The sequence below is a fragment of the Haliaeetus albicilla genome, chromosome 20 (genome assembly GCF_947461875.1).
Source record: "Haliaeetus albicilla chromosome 20, bHalAlb1.1, whole genome shotgun sequence".
Classification (NCBI taxonomy): Eukaryota; Metazoa; Chordata; class Aves; order Accipitriformes; family Accipitridae; genus Haliaeetus; species Haliaeetus albicilla.
Window position 1 is genome coordinate 26,595,735 of NC_091502.1, and position 17,491 is coordinate 26,613,225.

At 52.5% G+C, this 17,491-nt stretch overlaps 3 protein-coding genes across 8 annotated transcripts in view; 1 reads left to right on the forward strand and 2 right to left on the reverse strand.

Annotated features, from left to right (window-relative positions):
- Positions 1-36: 36 nt before the first annotated feature.
- On the forward strand, positions 37-4,637 carry DNAJB13 (DnaJ heat shock protein family (Hsp40) member B13). Its single transcript, XM_069808673.1, has 8 exons — positions 37-190; positions 432-535; positions 870-1,031; positions 1,531-1,688; positions 3,032-3,145; positions 3,579-3,692; positions 3,785-3,861; positions 4,432-4,637. Exons 1-8 carry the CDS (start codon positions 42-44, stop codon positions 4,583-4,585), a joined length of 1,032 nt encoding a protein of 343 aa, XP_069664774.1. The 5' UTR covers positions 37-41; the 3' UTR covers positions 4,586-4,637.
- Positions 4,638-5,437: 800 nt separating this feature from the next.
- LOC138690193 (putative mitochondrial transporter UCP3) lies at positions 5,438-9,592 on the reverse strand. 4 transcript variants are annotated; one of them, XM_069808683.1, is made up of 8 exons: positions 9,577-9,592; positions 8,951-9,061; positions 7,478-7,616; positions 7,110-7,320; positions 6,650-6,847; positions 6,410-6,511; positions 6,143-6,323; positions 5,438-5,935 (listed from the first exon to the last, which is right to left on the reverse strand). In XM_069808683.1, the coding sequence occupies exons 3-8, from the start codon at positions 7,601-7,603 to the stop codon at positions 5,830-5,832; spliced, it is 924 nt and encodes a 307-aa protein (XP_069664784.1). In that variant the 5' UTR covers positions 7,604-7,616; positions 8,951-9,061; positions 9,577-9,592; the 3' UTR covers positions 5,438-5,829. The 4 variants fall into 4 exon arrangements, with proteins under 4 accessions (XP_069664784.1, XP_069664783.1, XP_069664782.1 ...); XM_069808682.1 differs by lacking the exon at positions 9,577-9,592 and having other exon boundaries at positions 8,951-9,274; XM_069808681.1 differs by lacking the exons at positions 8,951-9,061; positions 9,577-9,592 and adding an exon at positions 7,942-8,044.
- Positions 9,593-9,732: 140 nt separating this feature from the next.
- C2CD3 (C2 domain containing 3 centriole elongation regulator) overlaps positions 9,733-17,491 on the reverse strand; it is a 50,833-nt gene continuing 43,074 nt past the window's right edge. For 2 of the 3 annotated variants that reach the window (XM_069808676.1, XM_069808675.1), the window contains exon 33: positions 9,733-10,622. In XM_069808676.1, coding sequence (XP_069664777.1) covers positions 10,488-10,622 — 135 coding nt within the window. In that variant the 3' untranslated portion in view covers positions 9,733-10,487. The remainder of the gene's footprint in view (positions 10,623-17,491) is intronic. The other variant, XM_069808674.1, reaches the window with a different exon arrangement.

The following is a 17,491-nucleotide window of genomic DNA, read 5'->3' on the forward strand; positions in this document are numbered from 1 at the left end:
CGGGTGGAGTCCGGAAGTGTGCGGGGAGAACTACAACTCCCATGGTGCCCGGCGCGGCACGGGACCGGAAGTTCCCGTCGCCCCCCGACGCGGTGTCCATAGCAACGTGGGAGCGGGCAGCCATGGGGCAGGACTACTACGCCGTGCTGGAGCTGGGCCGCGGTGCCACGGACGCCGACATCAAGAAGGCGTGAGGGGCCTTGGTCTTGTCGGGGGGGGAAGCCCCGGGGCCGGGGAGAGACCTGGGGGTCCGGGACCCTGTGGGTGGCTGCCGTTCGCCTCCCCCTGCTCCCCACAGCAGGGGCCTGAGGAGGGGAAAGGACCTGGGAGAAGGTGTGAGGGAACAGCCTAGGCTGGGGGGGGTGGAGGGGTGTTCTGGGGCACCGGGGCTGGCTACGAGGCTGGGCTCTCCCCTCCTTTCCCCTTCATAGCTATCGGAAACTGGCCTTGAAGAACCATCCTTTAAAATGCAAGGAGCCCTGGGTGCTGGAGAGGTTCAGGTGGCTGGCGGAGGCCTACGATGTGCTCAGCGACCGTAAGTGGGGAGACGGTTCTCTTCCACACAGTTAAGGGGCAGGAGGGGTCGGACGGGGGGGTGAAGCGCCTCTGGTGTGGCCAGAGGTGTGCTGAGCTCTGAACCCCCGGTCCCTGGCACACCCAGGGAGGTGGCGTCAGCTTTGTGACCCACAGCCAGGCTGAGAGCTGGCATATGCTCCTGCTTCCATCCCACCTGCTGCTGTTCACAAGGTGGTGGGGAACCCCCCCTCCAGCCTCCATCCAAGCAAAACCTGGATCTCAGACTGGGGCTCTCACCCCGCACCCAGCATGGGGGGAGCGTGACCATTCCCAACTCCTCCTTGTTCCCTAAGCCATGAAGAAAGGCATCTACGACAAGTTTGGAGAAGAGGGGCTGAAAGGCGGCATCCCCTCGGAGTTTGGCGGCGAGAACCCCTGGACCGCCGGCTATGTGTTTCACAATAACCCTGACAAAGTCTTCAGGGAGTTCTTTGGTGGAGACAACCCTTTTGCAGGTGGGTAGGGGGGCTCTGAGGGGTGGCCCAGGCCAGTCTGTGGCTGTCGTGGTGCTGTGGCCACTGCCAGCTCTGAGCTTTAAGCTTTACGGGGATGTTTCCCTGCTCAGCTACTCTCAGGTTCCTCTGGGGTTGCTGGTCTCCAGTGCTTGGAGGTTAGATCCTGACTTCCCCCAGTCCTGGGTGGGCAAGAGGCCCGAGGGGTGCGTGTTCAGGCTGTCAGGTCTCCCCAACTACTGTTGTGACCCTTTTCTTGGAGGATTTCCATCAAAAAGAGGGGTCAGGTTGGCGAGACTGCTGTAAACACGTGAGCAAGATAAAAACACTCCCGGAGAAAAACACTTCAGCTAAAGGAGGAAGGTGGTCCCAGGTAGAAGCAGATGGGAGGTTTCTGGGTGGTGTATTTGGGGTGCTCAGCTTCCACGATGAGGAGGCTCTGGGGGACACCCCTGACCCTCTGATCCGAGTGAGGTGACCCCCTCTCTGCTTGCTCACGCAGAGTTCTTTGCTGAGGACGGCTCGGAGTTGATCCTGCCCTTCGGAGGGCTGCGAGGACGAGGAGCGATGAAGCAAGATCCCCCGATCGTGCGGGATCTCTACCTCTCCCTTGAAGACCTGTTCTATGGCTGCACCAAGAAGATTAAGATCTCCCGCCGGGTAGGGGCAGTGGGTGTGAAGGAGGGGGGAATGCTCTGCAGGGTGAGGAATTTGGGTCTGGGCTCTCCTCCTTTTTGTGTAGAATGTTTCGGCAGCAGAACCTGAGGCTTTAGGGCTGGTCCTGCTCAGGGGGCTCAGCAGGCCATGGCACTGTGTCTGTGCCGCGGGGAGGGGTCGGAGCCAAACCCAGCAGAAACACCAGCAGGATCCAAACCGGTACCCTCCTCTCCTGCCTTGGTGAAAGGAATTCAGCACGAGAGGTGATGCAAAAGCTGCTGGGAAGGAAGGGCTGATTTCAGAGTGGGGTGGAGAAGGAGCACAGCGTTTCCTGCGCTCCCCTGATTTCATTTTCACATGGGGCTTTTTGTCCTTTGTGCTCTCAGTGACCTGAATCGCCCCCTCTCACTGTCCTGGTCTCCTGGTTTCAGCCCTGAGTTCCTCCTAATTGATCTGTCCCCATTTGTTCCCGCAGCCACTTTGCTGCGGAGTGTGAGCTGTACTTGCCCTCCTTTCTGCCAGCTCACACGCAGCTGGATGAGCAGAGCAGTTATAACGTCCTCTCTTTGGGCACCTCAGTGTCACAGATCACCGCTCTGTTTTGTCCCTTGGGCCCTGCAGAGAAGGACTTGGTGGTACCGGTGGATGAAAAGCTGGACATGAGCTGGCAATGCGAGTTTGCAGCCCAGAAAGCCAACCGTGTCCTTGGCTGCATCACCAGCAGCGTGGCCAGCAGGTTGAGGGAGGGGATTCTGCCCCTCTGCTCCGCTCTGGTGAGACCCCACCTGCAGTTTTGCATCCAGCTCTGGGGTCCTCAGCACAGGAGAGACAGGGACCTGTTGGAGCGGGTCCAGAGGGGGGACACGAAAATGGTCAGAGGGCTGGAACATCTCTGCTGTGAGGACAGGCTGAGAGAGTTGGGGTTGTTCAGCCTGGAGAGGAGAAGGCTCCGGGGAGACCTTACTGCGCCCTTCCAGTACTTAAAGGGGGCTTGTAAGAAAGATGGGGACACACTTTTTAGCAGGGCCTGTAGCGATAGGACAAGGGGGTGATGGTTTTAAACTAAAAGAGGGGAGACTAGATATCAGACTAGATCTAAGGAAGAATTTTTTTACGCTGAGGGTGGTGAAACACTGGCCCAGGTTGCCCAGAGAGGTCGTCGATGCCCCATCCCTGGAAACATTCAAGGTCAGGTTGGACGGGGCTCTGAGCAACCTGATCTGGTTGAAGATGTCCCTGGCTGTGGCAGGGGGGTTGGACGAGATGACCTGGAAAGGTCCCTTCCAGCCCAAACCGTTCTGTGATTCTATGACCCAGCTCTTCTAACCCCCTTGTCCACTCCCCAGGTGATGAACGAAGATGGTCAAACGAGCACCATCAGGGATAAGATCTTAACAATTGACGTGCAGCCGGGTTGGAAGCAGGGCACCAGGATCACCTTCGAGAAGGAAGGAGACCAGGTAGTGACCGTGACTTGACGTTCTGGGCCAGGTTTCCTTGAGATCAACTGTGCGCTCTTTGCAGGTTTCCCATTTCTGTGGGCAGTTGGCAGCACGGCTAACGGAGCAATTCAGTGTTACTGTTCTCAGAAACACTCTAAGGAGCCCTTCCTGCCTGGATTTTCCTTAGGATAGATAAAAAATAATTGAAAGGGGTGGCTTTCTGCCTAGCATCACCTTTGTGAAACCCAGTCTGATTTCCCTTAGCTGAGCAGGAGTCTTCAATAAAAGACTCCTTTTTTTCTTAAAGGAAGAGAATACCTTTCCCTTTTCTGAAGCTAGCTGAAAGCAGCAACAAAGGGGCAGGCATTCGTGTCACCTTTTCCTGTATAAAATCATTTGTTTTACACCAAACCATTTCCAGGTATCTTTATGTTTTTTCCTTCCATTTTAGGGCCCAAATGTCATTCCAGCTGACATCACCTTCATTGTCCAAGAGAAACTCCACCCAAGGTTTAAAAGAGCCAACGACAACCTCGCTTGCGTCACCACCATCCCCCTGGGAAAGGTAGAGCCAAGCGAGGGGACGGAGCCGCCCCAGCTTATGTTTCCCCTCTGGGGCTGCAAATGCAGCTCCAGGTCCCGCTCTGTACCTTGCAGGCGCTGATCGGCTGCACGGTGGACGTGAGGACGCTGGATGGGAGGCTGCTGAACATCCCCATCAACGACATTGTGGAGTAAGTGCCGCAGGGCAAACGGCTGATGGGCTCAGATGGTCGGCTGGGGCCTTTCTGCAGAGCCTGGTGGCCAAGGAGGTAAACGGACGCTTGGGAGGAACCTCAGCATTGGCCTGTTCCTCTTGGCAAGCGCTCGGCACTTCCCAAGCACGTCCCTGTTGCCTGAATTACTGGGGTGTTTCAAAAGCTTTTCCAGCAGGTTCAGGGCTCGGGGGGGTCCCAGCCTGGAGGAGGAGGAGGAGGAGGAGGATGCCCATTGTGGGCTACTCATCTGGTTGGGGGCCATGTTGGTGGTAGCAGAGGCAGGGAGCGGGCTTGGCGTGGGTGGGTGGAAGACACGAATGAGACGAGGGCTGGATGGTACAGCCTGCAGGGCAAGGAACATGGGGACACAAGGCTGGAAGAGGAGGGCAGGCCACCAGTTGAAGCTGGAGGAGCAAACTTGCCTTAAGAAACCCTCTCAGAAGCATGCGTGGGGCTCTGCACGTGGACACATTGGGGCTCAGGGCCGTGGCCCCCATGTTCAGGATCATCCCACAGCTCCTCTCAGCCCCTTCCTTTGCTTTGCAGCCCCAAGTACTGTAAAGTGGTGCCAGGGGAGGGGATGCCGCTGCTCCAGGACCCCCGGCGCAGGGGTGACCTCCTCATCTATTTCAACATCTCCTTTCCCAAGAAGCTCACTCCTGATAAGAAAATGCTCTTGAAAAGTGCCCTCCTCTCCTAGGGAATGACGACCTTCCCCCTCTCCTCCCACCAATAAAGCTCTGCGACCAGCACTGTGGCTGGGTAGAGGTTGCTCCAGGTACCAGGGACCCTAAAACACAGCACAACACAAGCTAAAACACAGCTTCCCCCTCGGGGAAGGGGGGACCCCCTGCCTGCACCCCACTCAGGGCAGGGGGAGCGGGGACAAGGACTTGGGGGGGGGGGGAGGGGGGCGATGACCCTGGGGAAGGGACAGCCAGGGGATTGGGGTTCCCCAAGAGAGGACACAGGAGTCCCCAACAAACCGTGGGGGGGGGGGTGGGGGTCTCCCAGCAAGGACATGGGAATCACCAGGGAGGGTCCCCAGCACAGCCTGGGAGGGATGGGGGGGTTCTCCCCGGGGATGGGGGTCCCCAGCACAGCCTGGGGACTCACCAACTGCTGCGGGGCTGGTAATGGGGACAGAGCAGGAGGGGCCCCGCTGCACCCCGGCTCTTCTAGCGCAGGTTTGAGACCTGGCGGTGGCGGGTTGGACAGAGGTGGGTGTCCCCCATGGTGGGCGTCCCAGGACTGGGCACAGCCATCACCAGGGCATCAAGGCTGCACATCCCATCGCGAGGGGATGAGCCGTCCTTGGGGCTAGTGCATCCGACGTGGGGGGGGCAGAAGCTCTTTGCATCCACACACTTGGCTTCGATACTTTTTTTTTTTTTTTTAATCACAGAAATTATCTCTTCTAAAGCTGATCCCCCAATGGCACGCGACACTCAGGGAAGTTAAAGGCTGGTTTGCCTTTTCCAGCAGCATGCCAGGGCTGGGAGAATGACCCTACCCCCCTCCCCCCAAAAAAAGGCGAGGGAGGCCTGAGCCCTGCTGTGATCAGACCCCATAGGGGCGGTTTATTGGAAGCGTCACTAAGGCACAACAGGAATCGCTGCATCCTCTGGTCTTCGAATCAGTTCCACCTGCTCACGCTGCTCGCCTTGTTCCCGCTGCTGCCACTGGGAAGCGATGCTCTTCCCTCCTGGAAAACCTATAAGCTTTTTTTTCTTCCTCCCTCAACTCCCCTCTGGAAACCTCCGTTTTTCCACATTTCTCCACAAACATTGTCATTTGTCCTTTCATCTCGCTGGTCCCTCTCGGGGGGATCCCCATCGGGTTGGGGGTGTGCAGCGTCGCTGCTCCTTTGCCGCTTCAGCAATTAATATAATTTACTCCTGTGTCTCACCAATGCTGGCGAGAGGGGCTGGGGTGGGATGGGGGTCAGGATTGGGCCGGCCGGGCCAGCACCGCGACACGCTGCAGCTGCTCGTAGGAGACAAACATCACCACGTTCCAGGAGCCGAGCCGCAGGAAGGAGGGGATGAACCTGCGCCAGGAAAAGCAGCGCTGGAGGGGACGTCACGGGGACACCCCTGCGGTCCCCAACGCCCTGCCTGGCGCTCCGGTGGCGGCACATGGGTTAGGACGTTTGGATGATGCTGCAGTGTGAAGCAAAGCCGGCCCACGCCAGTGTCCGTGCGCATCGTTGCGCTGAGTTTGGCAGTGCTCAGTAGGGGCACGTCCCCAAACTCACCCCTTGTAGAAGCCGGCGAGGCCGTCCTGCATCAGCAGGGCCAGGAAGCAGCTGAGCACATTCCGGTACTGCCCGGGACCGGCGTTCATGTACCGTGTCTTCACCACATCCACTGGTGACGCCACCACTGTGGCGCAGAAGCCGGCCCCGAAGGCGGCCACGAAGTGGCAGGGGACATTGTCTGTGGTGCAGAGGCAGGGGTTGAGGGTCGCGGGGACGGGGATGGCGCCCAGCTGCGTTCACCCCCCAGCCCGGCACCATCCTCACCTGTCATCAGGTGCGCCCGCAGCAGCGCATCCTTAATGAGGTCGTAGGTGACGAGCTCCCCGCAGTTGATGATGGCGTTGCGGGCGATGTTGGGCAGTGTCCCTGCACGGGAAGGTGGTGGCATTGGGGAGGGCGGTTGCATCCCCTCCTGGAGCATCCCGGATGGGTGCTCCAGCCTTGCTGTCCCCATCCCCATTTTGTCCCCATCCCCATTTCATCCCTGTCCCCATCCTCCCCTACCTCTCCAGAGCCCACGGATGCCCTCCTCCCTGGCGATGGTGCGGTAGGCATCCATGGTGCCGCTGTACCGGCGGACGCCGTCCAGCTGCGCCCCGTTGGCCTGGAACCGTACCTTGACCACGTCGGTGGGCTGGGCGCACGTCACCGCCACCGCCCCCGTGGTGCAGCCCGCCAGCACCCGCGCTGCCAGCCCTGTGCCTGGAGAGGGCAGGCGCTGGGACCGCCGGCCCTGTGGGGACCCCCCCGGCTGCGTGGGGACCCCCAGGGCGAGGGGTCTGGGGTGGGGTGGGGGGGTTGCTTAGCAGGGGGGGCGTCTCCATGGGGGTTGTGCACCCAGGGTGGGTTGTTCACTCCCCCCTGCCCGGGGTGGGCTGCTTCCCATCGGGGTGCTCTGGGAGAGGGTCGTGCATCGGGAGGGGGGGGTGCGCAGGGACGGGGTCCCGACCGCCTGGACACTCACTTTCGGCACCCTTGGGGGTGTAGAGCTGCTTCACCGAGTCGTACAGCCCGATGCGGATGGAGGCGAAGCTCATCTGCCGCTGCAGCCCGGCCACCAGCCCGCTGTAGAGGCTGCGGGGTCCCTCCATCCTCACCATGGTGCTCAGCGTCCCCAAAACACCGCGGTACTCCACAGTGCCGATGCTCCGGGGGATCCGCACCTCGCCTTGGATCTGCAGGATGTCAACTGCGTCACCCTGCCCTCTGCCCACACCTCCCCAAAAAACGCCACCAGCTCTGGGGTGGAGCTGGCGGGGGGGGCGGGCTGACCGTTGTGGGGTGCTCCCTCCACCTGTGGGATTTGGGGATGGGGGGGTTGGCAGATCGTACCTGCAGCCGCACTTTGGCAGTGTCCAGGGGGAAGGTGCAGAGGTCAGCAATGCAGCCAGCCACCCCGGCGCTGACAAACTTCATGGCGGCTGTCGGGGGCACCTCGGGGGGCTTCAGACCCACCATTGTGGCAGAAGGGCTGGAAGGAAAGGGGAGGGGGTTTGTGCGGAGCCAGGATGCTGCGTCGGCTTCAAGCAGGTGTCCGGTTTGGGGTTGGAGGTGACAATGTGCCCCAGTGGCTCTCGCTGGCTTCGGACAACCCCAAAAGCCAAATCCTGCCCCATTTCTGTGCCTGCATCCCTGGGGAAACTCAGGCACGGGGCTTCCTCACTCAGCTGGGGGCTGGCATGGGATTCACCACTGCCCACCCTGCCCTATCCGCCCCCCAGCCAAAATGGGGGGTGCTTGGTGAGAGCGTCTCCCCCAGGGTGACCTGCCCAGGGCCAGGTCCCCCATGGCCTCACCGTAGGGACTTCAGCACTATGTCCTGGCTCCTGCCTTACACCCCTCTCTGCGCAGCCATTGCCCTGAGAGCCAACTCCTTGGCCCCACCTTTATATAGCACCCGGGAGGAGATTCCAGCAGCCGCCAGGATCAGGTGACAGTGAAACCCAGTTCCCCCAGTGGCATTTGAGCCGATGAGACTGGGGCCACCCAGCACCCATGACAGGGTGGCTGTGTTTCAGCCCTCTGCTCCCCCACAGGACTTGGGCATGGGGGAGGTGTGGGGGGGGGAGTGTGGGGGTGTGTGTGTCCTGCCCAGACCACCAGCACCCATCAGAGTAAAGCTGTGGGGCAGCAGCACCCAACAATGCGGTCCTGCCCATTTGGTGGCAGCTGGGACCTCAGGAATGGGGGAGTCATATGGTTTTTTAACCTAAAGGCACTCTGGGAAGGACAAGATGCAGAAAACACTTGCCCAAGGCTTTAAAAGCAAGCAGTTCAGAGGCAGAGCAGCACCGAACACTGGCCCCCCCCCCTTTGCCCCTGGCACGGACCACGCAGCCGGAATTCATCCCAGGCAGCTGCCAAGCTTGTCGGCGGGATTTCCTCTGCACGGTGCAACGTGTCCCCCAAGCTCACATGGACCAGCCGGAGGGCAGGGGCCACGCGCGTGGCTCGGAGGTAAATCCCTCCCGTGTTTGTGCTCTGCATGATGAAAACCATGATGCCCTTTCACGTGTGGCCGTGTGCTGGGTCTGTGGTCAAGGGGAAGGTGCTGCCAGGAGGGACAGGGCTCAGGATGAGGCTGGAGGCCAAGGGTAGGGTGACAGCTCAAGGAATTCCCCTTTTCCTCCTTTTTCTTAAAACTCAGTGTGTTTAACCCTTCATGCTATTTAGCACTACACACACGTTCGCAAGAGATTGCACGTCCCCGTTGACGTGTAGAAAGCTTCCACTCTTGCGTGCGAGCTCGCCTTGCGCACGAGCACACAGGAGGGATTTCAAGCTGGTTTGATACCCTGAAGTCACCTTTGCTCCCTTGATCAGGCTCCAGGCAGAAGCACATCTGGCGCTGACACCCCTCTCCGGCTGGCGGCTGTCATGTTTTCCTGGCTGGCTGGACCGTGCTCCACCACCGACCTAAACATAAGAGAAAGAAGTTGTTTATCTCACACCCTAAATATAACGCGAGTCAACATCGTCTCCTCCCCTATAACCGTGTTCCCGACCCAGCCAGCATCCCACCTGGGTTTTTGGGGACACTCAGGACACATGTTCACATCCTGACCCTCGCCCAGCAAGGGGATGCATTTGCAGGAGAGGATGGGGGCTGCTGAGGCTGCGAGGGGCAGCTTGCAGGAGGCTCAGAGCTCTGCAGGCAGCGTGCAGGAAGGGCAGAAGGGATTTTACCACTGGGGTCTAACCCAGCACAGGCAAGTTGTGTGTTAATGCATTTAGGATTTCCTCTGTGAAAAACAAAACCGCAGAGATGGGAGGAAAAAGGGATGCTGACACTTTGGTTCCTTAAATCCTCAATTCAAAGCGTGGTTTGAAAAGCAGCTCTAATTTGGAGCATTCGCTCGCCTCCGAGATCCGATTCGTTCCATGTGGGCTGCACTATACAGCGGTATTCCATTACTTTGCAAAGCAGTGACCTTTACATCTGCCCCTGGCCACACCATCTTCCAGGAATCATTTCCATGATGTTCTCTCCCGCTCGTTACTGGAGGCTCTTGGGGGAAGGAGTCCCGTCCACCTGTTAATGACAAGCTCGTGACCTGGCAGCGGGACAATTTGCACCAGCCGACAAGAAACCAAGGGAATTTTATTGAAACACAAACACTGGAGAGCAGTACAAAAATAACTTAGCTCAGTTCGCATCAAAGTCTGTTATCCAAAAGGTACCTGACATAAAAATGTACAAAAATAATTTAGAATATAAAAGTTCCATATTTCTAGTAAACCCCTTTTGTACACACATCAGTATTTTACAGTATCCTTGGCCTGTATTTACACAAGCACCTTGAGCACATACATTCCTCTAGAATCAGAAAATTACACTTCCCACCAACTATTTTCGGAAGGTCACTGGGGGAGGGAGCTCATCTTCCCTCCCCATCCACAGCACACGCCAGCAGGGAGGCAACAGTTCTCTGCTTGCCGATGGGATGGCAAATTTCTCACGTTCTCCATCCTTTGGCTGAAGTAAAAGGAGCTGTCTCAAAATGGGATGCTTTGTGTTTACTCAAAAAAAAAAAAAAAGGTTAATGAATTTCAAATGAATAAATCCCCAAAATGGATTATCTGGAGACCAGATAACAGCTCATCAGTTACCCGAAGTGTTGAGACTCAGTGGGGACTTGCCCTTGCAAGACACAAAGTCTCTCAGCTCCCCTTGGTTGACCACCAGGCTTTAAGTCTCTCTAATGGGATACCAATTAGGCAAATTAAAAATCAGATCCTGAAACCTATGGCTTCCATCTCCTCTTCCCTGGAGGCCCCAGCATTGCTGATGCGTCAGGCTGTGTCTCGGGAAGCAGCCGCTGCAGGCGGCCTCTCGCCAATGCTATTCCTTCTTGGACAGCTGAGCAGAGAAGATCCTGGCGATTCTTTTGGTTTCCTCTTCTGAGAGATCGGCCACGGGCCTGGGACGATTCGGCCTTCGGTACGGGATCCCCCCTGGCACTGCTCTGCTTCTGCTCTGCGGAGAGAAGGAACAAGACGTTAGAGCCCTGCCAGTTCTGCCCCGCGCCTGTTTTCTGATTGTGGCAAACCACGGCATCATGCAGCGTGCAAGGAGTTGGACACACAGGAAAAAACCCTCGTGATGTGTTTTCTGTTGCTCACTGGTTCTCCTCGGAGGATTTTTTTTCTCTTGTTCCGCACGCTGAGAGACAACTGTTTGGAAAAAGACCTGTTTGCTCCAACTGTTTGGAAAAAAATCCACGATGATGAAATATTTCCCTGCCCAACACAATATTAGGTGCTGCAATGCTATTCTTTCTCAATGCTGCAGAAAGCAAAAGCTGAAGACCAAAATTAGAAAGGTCCAAGCCACACAGTTTGACTCTGGCAAGTGAACTCTGAATTTGTGAATCTCTATCCTCAGCCAAAGTCATCTTGTATAAAGCCAAAAGGAATTACACCAGTGTGTTCACTGGGCTCTGATTCTCTGAATTTTGGTTTTCGACTATTATTTTATTTTTAATTTGCAGAACCACCTTGCAATGGAGAGGAAAGGCTCCTACAAAACAAATCCAAGCCTGCTGACAAACTAGATGGGCCGGTCTCAGTTGCCTGCAGGGACCCCTAAGCAGCAGAAGCCCATGAGATGAAAACCACCATTTTAAGCATTTTAACATCATCCTTGGTTTGCATGCATCCTCCCAGCAGTCAGGCTTTCTCCCAGGGCAGATAATTTCAGCGTTCAAAGAAACTCGCATTTCTCCCCAACTAGTTTAGAGCCAGGTTGTGCCTGTGAAACACCGAGAAAGGAGAAATCCGGCCTCAGCTGCCTTTAGAGGCTGAAGCAAGCGGTGCTCATTTAGGACATGCTGCTCATTAGCTGCAGGGCCAGGACAGTCTGCTGGCAAGCAGGGTTGATTTGGAAAGCCAATACGACGGTCCGGCCTTTCCCCTACATCGCTGGGCTGCTTCTCCATCCCAGCCGGGCTCAGCCTCGCTGGGCACAGTCGTGGTGGAAAGGTCTCCTGAGGTGATCAGCTCCCTCCCATGAGAAACGGCACCAGGATCCTGTTCATGTGCGCTCCCCGCTTTGATGTGCACTGTTTGAGGGGGGGGAGGGGAATGGCTTTTTTAGGAATAAGTGGGTTTGGAGATTTCTTGTGTTTGGTTACCTGCACTTTACAGGCTCAGATGATAAGCACATTGAGTATTAGCCCTGCGACGGCATTGCTGGTGAAGACCCTTATGGGAAAACAGTCTGCAGATAAAAAACACACCCTGATCTATACATCCTGTGTTTGCTAGAGCCAGGGCAAAGCACAAGAGGCTAACTGTAAGCTAATTTAACACCAGCTACAATTTCTGCAAACAGACAAGACCACGAGAGGCTGTAACCACAGACCAAGATTTCCTAATGGACCATTTTCAGATACGCTGACCCAGCCTGCTCCTGCGCAGCCAGATTTGGGAGACAGATCAATGCTCACAAAGATGATGGTTTTGGTCGCTGGCTGGCTGGTTAATAAAAAGGATGACAAGGGTGGGAACAGCTCGCGTGGTTTCACATCCAACAGTGCAGAAAAGGCTTCCAACAAGCTAACCATAAATTCCTATACCCTAAATACCATCTCCTAGTTTCATTGGGCTAATTGTGTAAATTATGTGAATAGTGCTGCAAAAGACTTCAAACTGTATCCAGGAAAATGCTATGGCTTGTAGTAATTTAAAACAGTGCCCACAATTATCATACTGAAAAATATACATCTATATTTATGAGAATCCTTGCTTTGTTTTTCTTTCTCCTTAATGCTGCTCTAGGATGATTTTTCCTAAAGCAAAATGTAAGACGCCGAGAGAGATTAAATGCAGACCTGGCAACATTAGGAGCTTAAAAACCACAAGAGAGAGATGCTTGTTGGACAAACCAACTCCTTTTGACAGCATATTCTGCTCAAGGTTGTCCAGAGAAGACCCTGTCAGTAGCTTATTCTTCCCATACTGTTTTCTGTGCCAACTGTCTATGAAACAGCTGAAACATGAGTATTGGCTGGAGACGGACAGTAACCAGCTCACGCTGGCTCTGTGCTGGCCCCTGATCTTTGTACAGCATTCGTAAGCAGTTAATAGAGAAAAAATGTTCAAAGTGAAAGCTCAGAGGACTGGTAAAAGGGTTCTGGTTTTAGTGCATCAAGCAGCATTTGCTTCTGAACACCAGTTTTATATATTTGCAAAGAACCGGTATGGATCGCCCTATCCCTTGGCCCAGGAAGGTCTGTAACTGTAACAAAAACAAAAAAACAAGGAAATTCTGGCTCTTAAATCTGATACACTGGCCAAATGGCAGCTAGACAACCCTGCGATGCTTCTCTGCACCGGCACTGTACTTCAGAAACTCTCCTTTCCTTCCAGTTGCAATGTTGTTTGTCCTGTTCTACCCTGGAGGAGGCTATACCACTAACATACCTAAAAAAGATTGTCTGAACAACTACGTGCATGTGAAAAGCTTGCAGGAACTAACTGCAATATTAAAACCGAGGCAGGTTTACACTGTAGCAATGGCTCCCTATCAAATTCTCCAAACCATCCAATTAACCCTATTTCAAAGGGTCACGAAACTGCACTTCCTACCTCTCACAATTCCCCTCTCACGCATACTTGTCCTACACACATCTTCATGCACAGCTGGGAACTGAGAGACAGCAACTCACATTTTGAATGCAAGAAATAAACACAGATGGCTTTCACTGACCCAACAGGACATTTCTAACAAATTTCAGTGAGAGCAGCTGCATGTCCTGCAACTCAGAAGAGAAGGTAACATATCATGTGGGAAAAGATAAAGGAAAATAGAACCAAACTACCTTAAGAATCCCAGACCCACCTACCATCCCAGAGGCAGCACAGCTGAGTATTTGTGCAGAAATGAAACGACGGGTTTTTTTGGCTTGCACAAACCCAGTGACCCAAACCAGCTGTAAAATAATCTTACCCTCTAAATGAGAAATTAAATGAGATTTTCTCTTTTGTTCTTAGAGTTAACAATCCAGAGGTGCCACAGTACTTCTCCTGCCTCAAGTGAAGCCAGGGGCATGTCACAAACCGAATTGTTCCTGATCAACTCTGGTCGGCCAAAGAGGCTGCTGCAGAAAATACTGCCCCTCGCTCGCATTTTGCCGTCAGTGCAATAACATACCTTGAAAGAGCACTGTACTCTAAAAGCGAAAATACCACAGAAGAGCAGGTGTCTGCTGCTATCAGATGACACCGAGGCGACGGATAACAGTTCACATGCTCCGGACTGTCAGTAAACAAGGTGTGTTTGGAAAACATACTGCTTGCATACTGTTTCAGATAGAAGTGGCTAAAATACTCCTCCCTCCAATTTTCATACCACCATGTCTATCTGCAGCAACGCAGAGGTGTGAAGAGGCATGTATCTATCCAAAGGACCTTCCTAAAAATGAACTTCCAGCTGTGGGAAAGGTTTAGCAGCATTTCTTGCTGCTATTCTACAGGCACAGGTGTGAACCAAAATGAGAGAAGTTTAAAACCACATTTAACACTCCCAGCTCACACAGATGATCAGAAGCCTTACGAAATTACACTTGCAGGTTTAGTTTCACTGACAGTTTTGGGATATGGCTATAGGAAAGAGCTACACTTCTATACTTACATCTGTATAAAGCTATTTTTCTTTGAAATATGCAAATTCCTCACACACATAACATTTAGCAAGACATTTTAGCCTCAATGCTGCATTTTTAAGATGTTCCTTTGATACATCAAACAGGCTGTTTCAGTCAAAAATTTTAACCTTCTGCATAGTTTCGAGAGCACACAACTGAAATGTCATGTTTACACCGTTTGTTGCCTCTGAAACAGGCTTTGCCAGTTCGGATACGACCTGAGCACAAGCAGTGCTTGCCCTGGGTTTCTCCTTCTTCTAAGCCAACAGAGTCACACACTCCAAGTGTCTGATGCTCAGCCATGAAGCGCACACATTTAATCAGAAAGGTACAAGAGGAAAGAGGACTTGCACACAGAAGATCATGCTTCACTTTTCTTTTTATAGAAATGGCAGCGATACGGCAGGACAGTTAAACCAGCCAAGGATTATCTAATTGCTGTGTTCCAGGGATTGGAGTAAAGCAAACAGATTTATTAGCATTTTATACATCTTGGGGTGTGTATGTTGCTTATTTCAAGGTCAAAGAATTCTGGTAACCAAGGCAGAGAATGTTTCAGCCCTGTGGCTCAGCAAGTTTAATGGCTAGTTTTGTTTGCACACAGTGATGAAGGAGTGAAAACAGATCTGTGTTAATAGGCTACAACCTACCCCTGGAGTGACCTTGCACCTACTTCTGCTTTCTGGACAGGAAAAGGTTTGTATGAAATCACAGACCACAGCCAGCAACTCCGAAACGGATGCGAAGAACACAGCCACCTTTTCTTTTTTTTCTGATTGTGAAAATGAAAGACAACATCAGCATTTCTGTTCAGCAGGTTCGGAGGACAAATTTAGCGAGTCAAAGCCTTAGCTCTGTTCTCTGGGTAAGCTGAGTAAGGAAAAAGAAGAGCTTTAGTGGCTGCGACTGAAATGGGAGCAGATCAAGAAGCAGCATTACAACCAAGAAAGGATGTTTGGACCGTTGCTAGCCATCTGTATTTTTAGAACAGATAAAAGCCTGTTATTCTGAATCCGCCTAAGTCTGTGTTATAAAAGTGTTATTTATAATTTACACTGAAGTTAGATCTATGTATATACAAATATTAATTATTCTGAGTAAAACTGGTTTCCATATAAGTTTCCTATCCTTTTGGAATATTCATAGAGGTGAGGGGGGGGGAAATCACAATATTCTAATGAAAAGTTTATTAACTCTCCAATTTTTTGAATACTTCCTCCTGCCCTGCAAAAACCCAGCTTCATTACCAGTAGACTGGGCCAATTCTGAAAGGCAGCAAGCCTTAATATCGGTTTCCCAGCCAGCATCTCATTAGAATCACATTTAAATGTTTTTACCCTAGCATATGATTGCCCCAAACCCTGACCAGAATCGATGTTGCAGTGCCCTCTGTGTGAAACACACACCTAGAGAGATTAAGTTTTTGCCTTGAAAAATCACCGACAGTATATAAAACAACATGGAACGTATGAACGCAGTAAAGGCAAAGAGGGAGGAGAAGGGAGGCCAGGGGCAGCAGTCAGAAATAAGATTTGGATAGTAATCTGGGCCACCTACACAATGGCTCAGACTGATTTAAAAAATAGTTGTAGCTTTACAGTAAATACGATAGTGTTGGATGCCGTTAAGTTCAGCCATGAACTTGGATAATTTTCCCTAAGTTGAATCAGGAACTGCCTGGAGATGGGCTACGAGGAGAAAAATGGAAAGCTGATCACTGAACTTGTAAAGCATCAGAAGTTGAACCAGGACTTATGGATCAGACAGGACAGCAGGTGACCAGTGTGGAAGAGGAGAGCTGGGAAAGACCTCAAGAACTGGAAGCCTGAGTCTGATGGAATGGAGAAAAAAGGTAAAAAAATTTCCCATTTCATGAGGCTCTGCAAAACTCAGGTCCCTGGAAGGTGACCACAGCATCCAGGCTAAGGCTTGAGCTGCTGCAGCACCTTCTCAGATCCCCATGCCCTCACAGCATGAGCTGAGAAAACCCTTTTGTCTCAAAATGCTGCCAGCTCACTTGACGTGGCTGCCCGCTTCGCCTCCTAGCTGTTTCTTTATCATTTTGCGTAGGAAGACAGGGAAACTGGGGAGTCAGACAAGACAGGGAGAGGAGGCAGGAACACTAGGGAGGCCAGGAGAGAGGTTTGCCAGCTGCCACGTGAGCGAGAGGGGACTGCTGATCTTCAGACGAGAACAGCTCCAATTTCAGCCTTGCTGTCACGCTCTGTGTTTGCTGAACGGCACAGAAACCAAACAAACCCAGATTTAGAAACTGATGTTCTTAAGGCTAATTAAGGACAAAATTATGAGAAAGCAGTTTTCCTGAACTCTGTTTTACCATTGGCATAAACTTCTTGTTTTTCATACAGGGTGTTTGATGCTGGGGGCACAACACGAGGCACAACTGAGTCCTGTCTCAACAGACCCCTACAAGTGCTACAGTGAAGGATTAGCTGTAGCTAATCCTGGAATTAAGCTGGTTTAAGGTCAGCTATATCCAAATAGTGCTAATATTCTCCCTAATTATTAACCACTTTCAGGAGTGTGTTTCTAGCCACTAAGCTTAGCACTGCGGAGAGAGGGAATTCAAGTAAAGATGGTATTAATATCAAACCGTAGGTTTGAGTGATGATTTGCAGATGCACAGAAAGACGTGGTGCTTCCACAGGAAGAACCAGAGCTAACTCTGCAGAGAAAGCAAAACTCAGAAGTGGGGGCATGACAGCAAGATAGAGGGGAAGGGGGTATCAGTGACAGAGGCAAACACAGAGAATTTGAAGGAGATTCCAGAGGAGAAACACATCTGAGATTCTGCTTCTGATTTAATCCAAAATATTTAGACACAGCATGAAAAGTATGCTTAACAAACACTAAGACACACTGCAGTCTAGGTGCTATAATCAAGGTACATCTTAGGATCCTTAAAGCATACTATGCCCAAGACTCCCTCATAGAGGTCTCTGCTTTCATCAGGAATAAGTTTCAAGGGCTTTAGGAGAAGATAATGTTAAGTAAATCAGAAGAAAAATAATTTTTACAACACGAATCAGCAAAAAGTCAGGTATATTACCTGAGCTGTAAACACGTTCATTAATTTAAAGTAGTTTCCATTACTTCAGCACTATTAGATCCTGCCTGTTTCTGTTCTATTTAATCAAACAAGCTGTTTCTAATTACATAAATGTTCCTTACAGCATTT

What these genes read in the sequence shown, in the direction of transcription:
- DNAJB13 (XM_069808673.1), top strand. Translation starts at nt 42, where the DNA reads ATGGTGCCCGGCGCGGCACGGGACCGGAAGTTCCCGTCGCCCCCCGAC. An exon ending in TCGAGAAGGAAGGAGACCAG is followed by an intron (nt 3,146 to 3,578) that starts GTAGTGACCGTG and finishes CTTCCATTTTAG; the next exon opens with GGCCCAAATGTCATTCCAGC. An exon ending in CCACCATCCCCCTGGGAAAG is followed by an intron (nt 3,693 to 3,784) that starts GTAGAGCCAAGC and finishes TGTACCTTGCAG; the next exon opens with GCGCTGATCGGCTGCACGGT.
- LOC138690193 (XM_069808683.1), bottom strand. Translation starts at nt 7,603, where the DNA reads ATGGTGGGTCTGAAGCCCCCCGAGGTGCCCCCGACAGCCGCCATGAAG. An exon ending in CACCCCCAAGGGTGCCGAAA is followed by an intron (nt 6,848 to 7,109) that starts GTGAGTGTCCAG and finishes TGCCCTCTCCAG; the next exon opens with GCACAGGGCTGGCAGCGCGG. An exon ending in CTCGCCGGCTTCTACAAGGG is followed by an intron (nt 5,936 to 6,142) that starts GTGAGTTTGGGG and finishes TTCCTGGCGCAG; the next exon opens with GTTCATCCCCTCCTTCCTGC.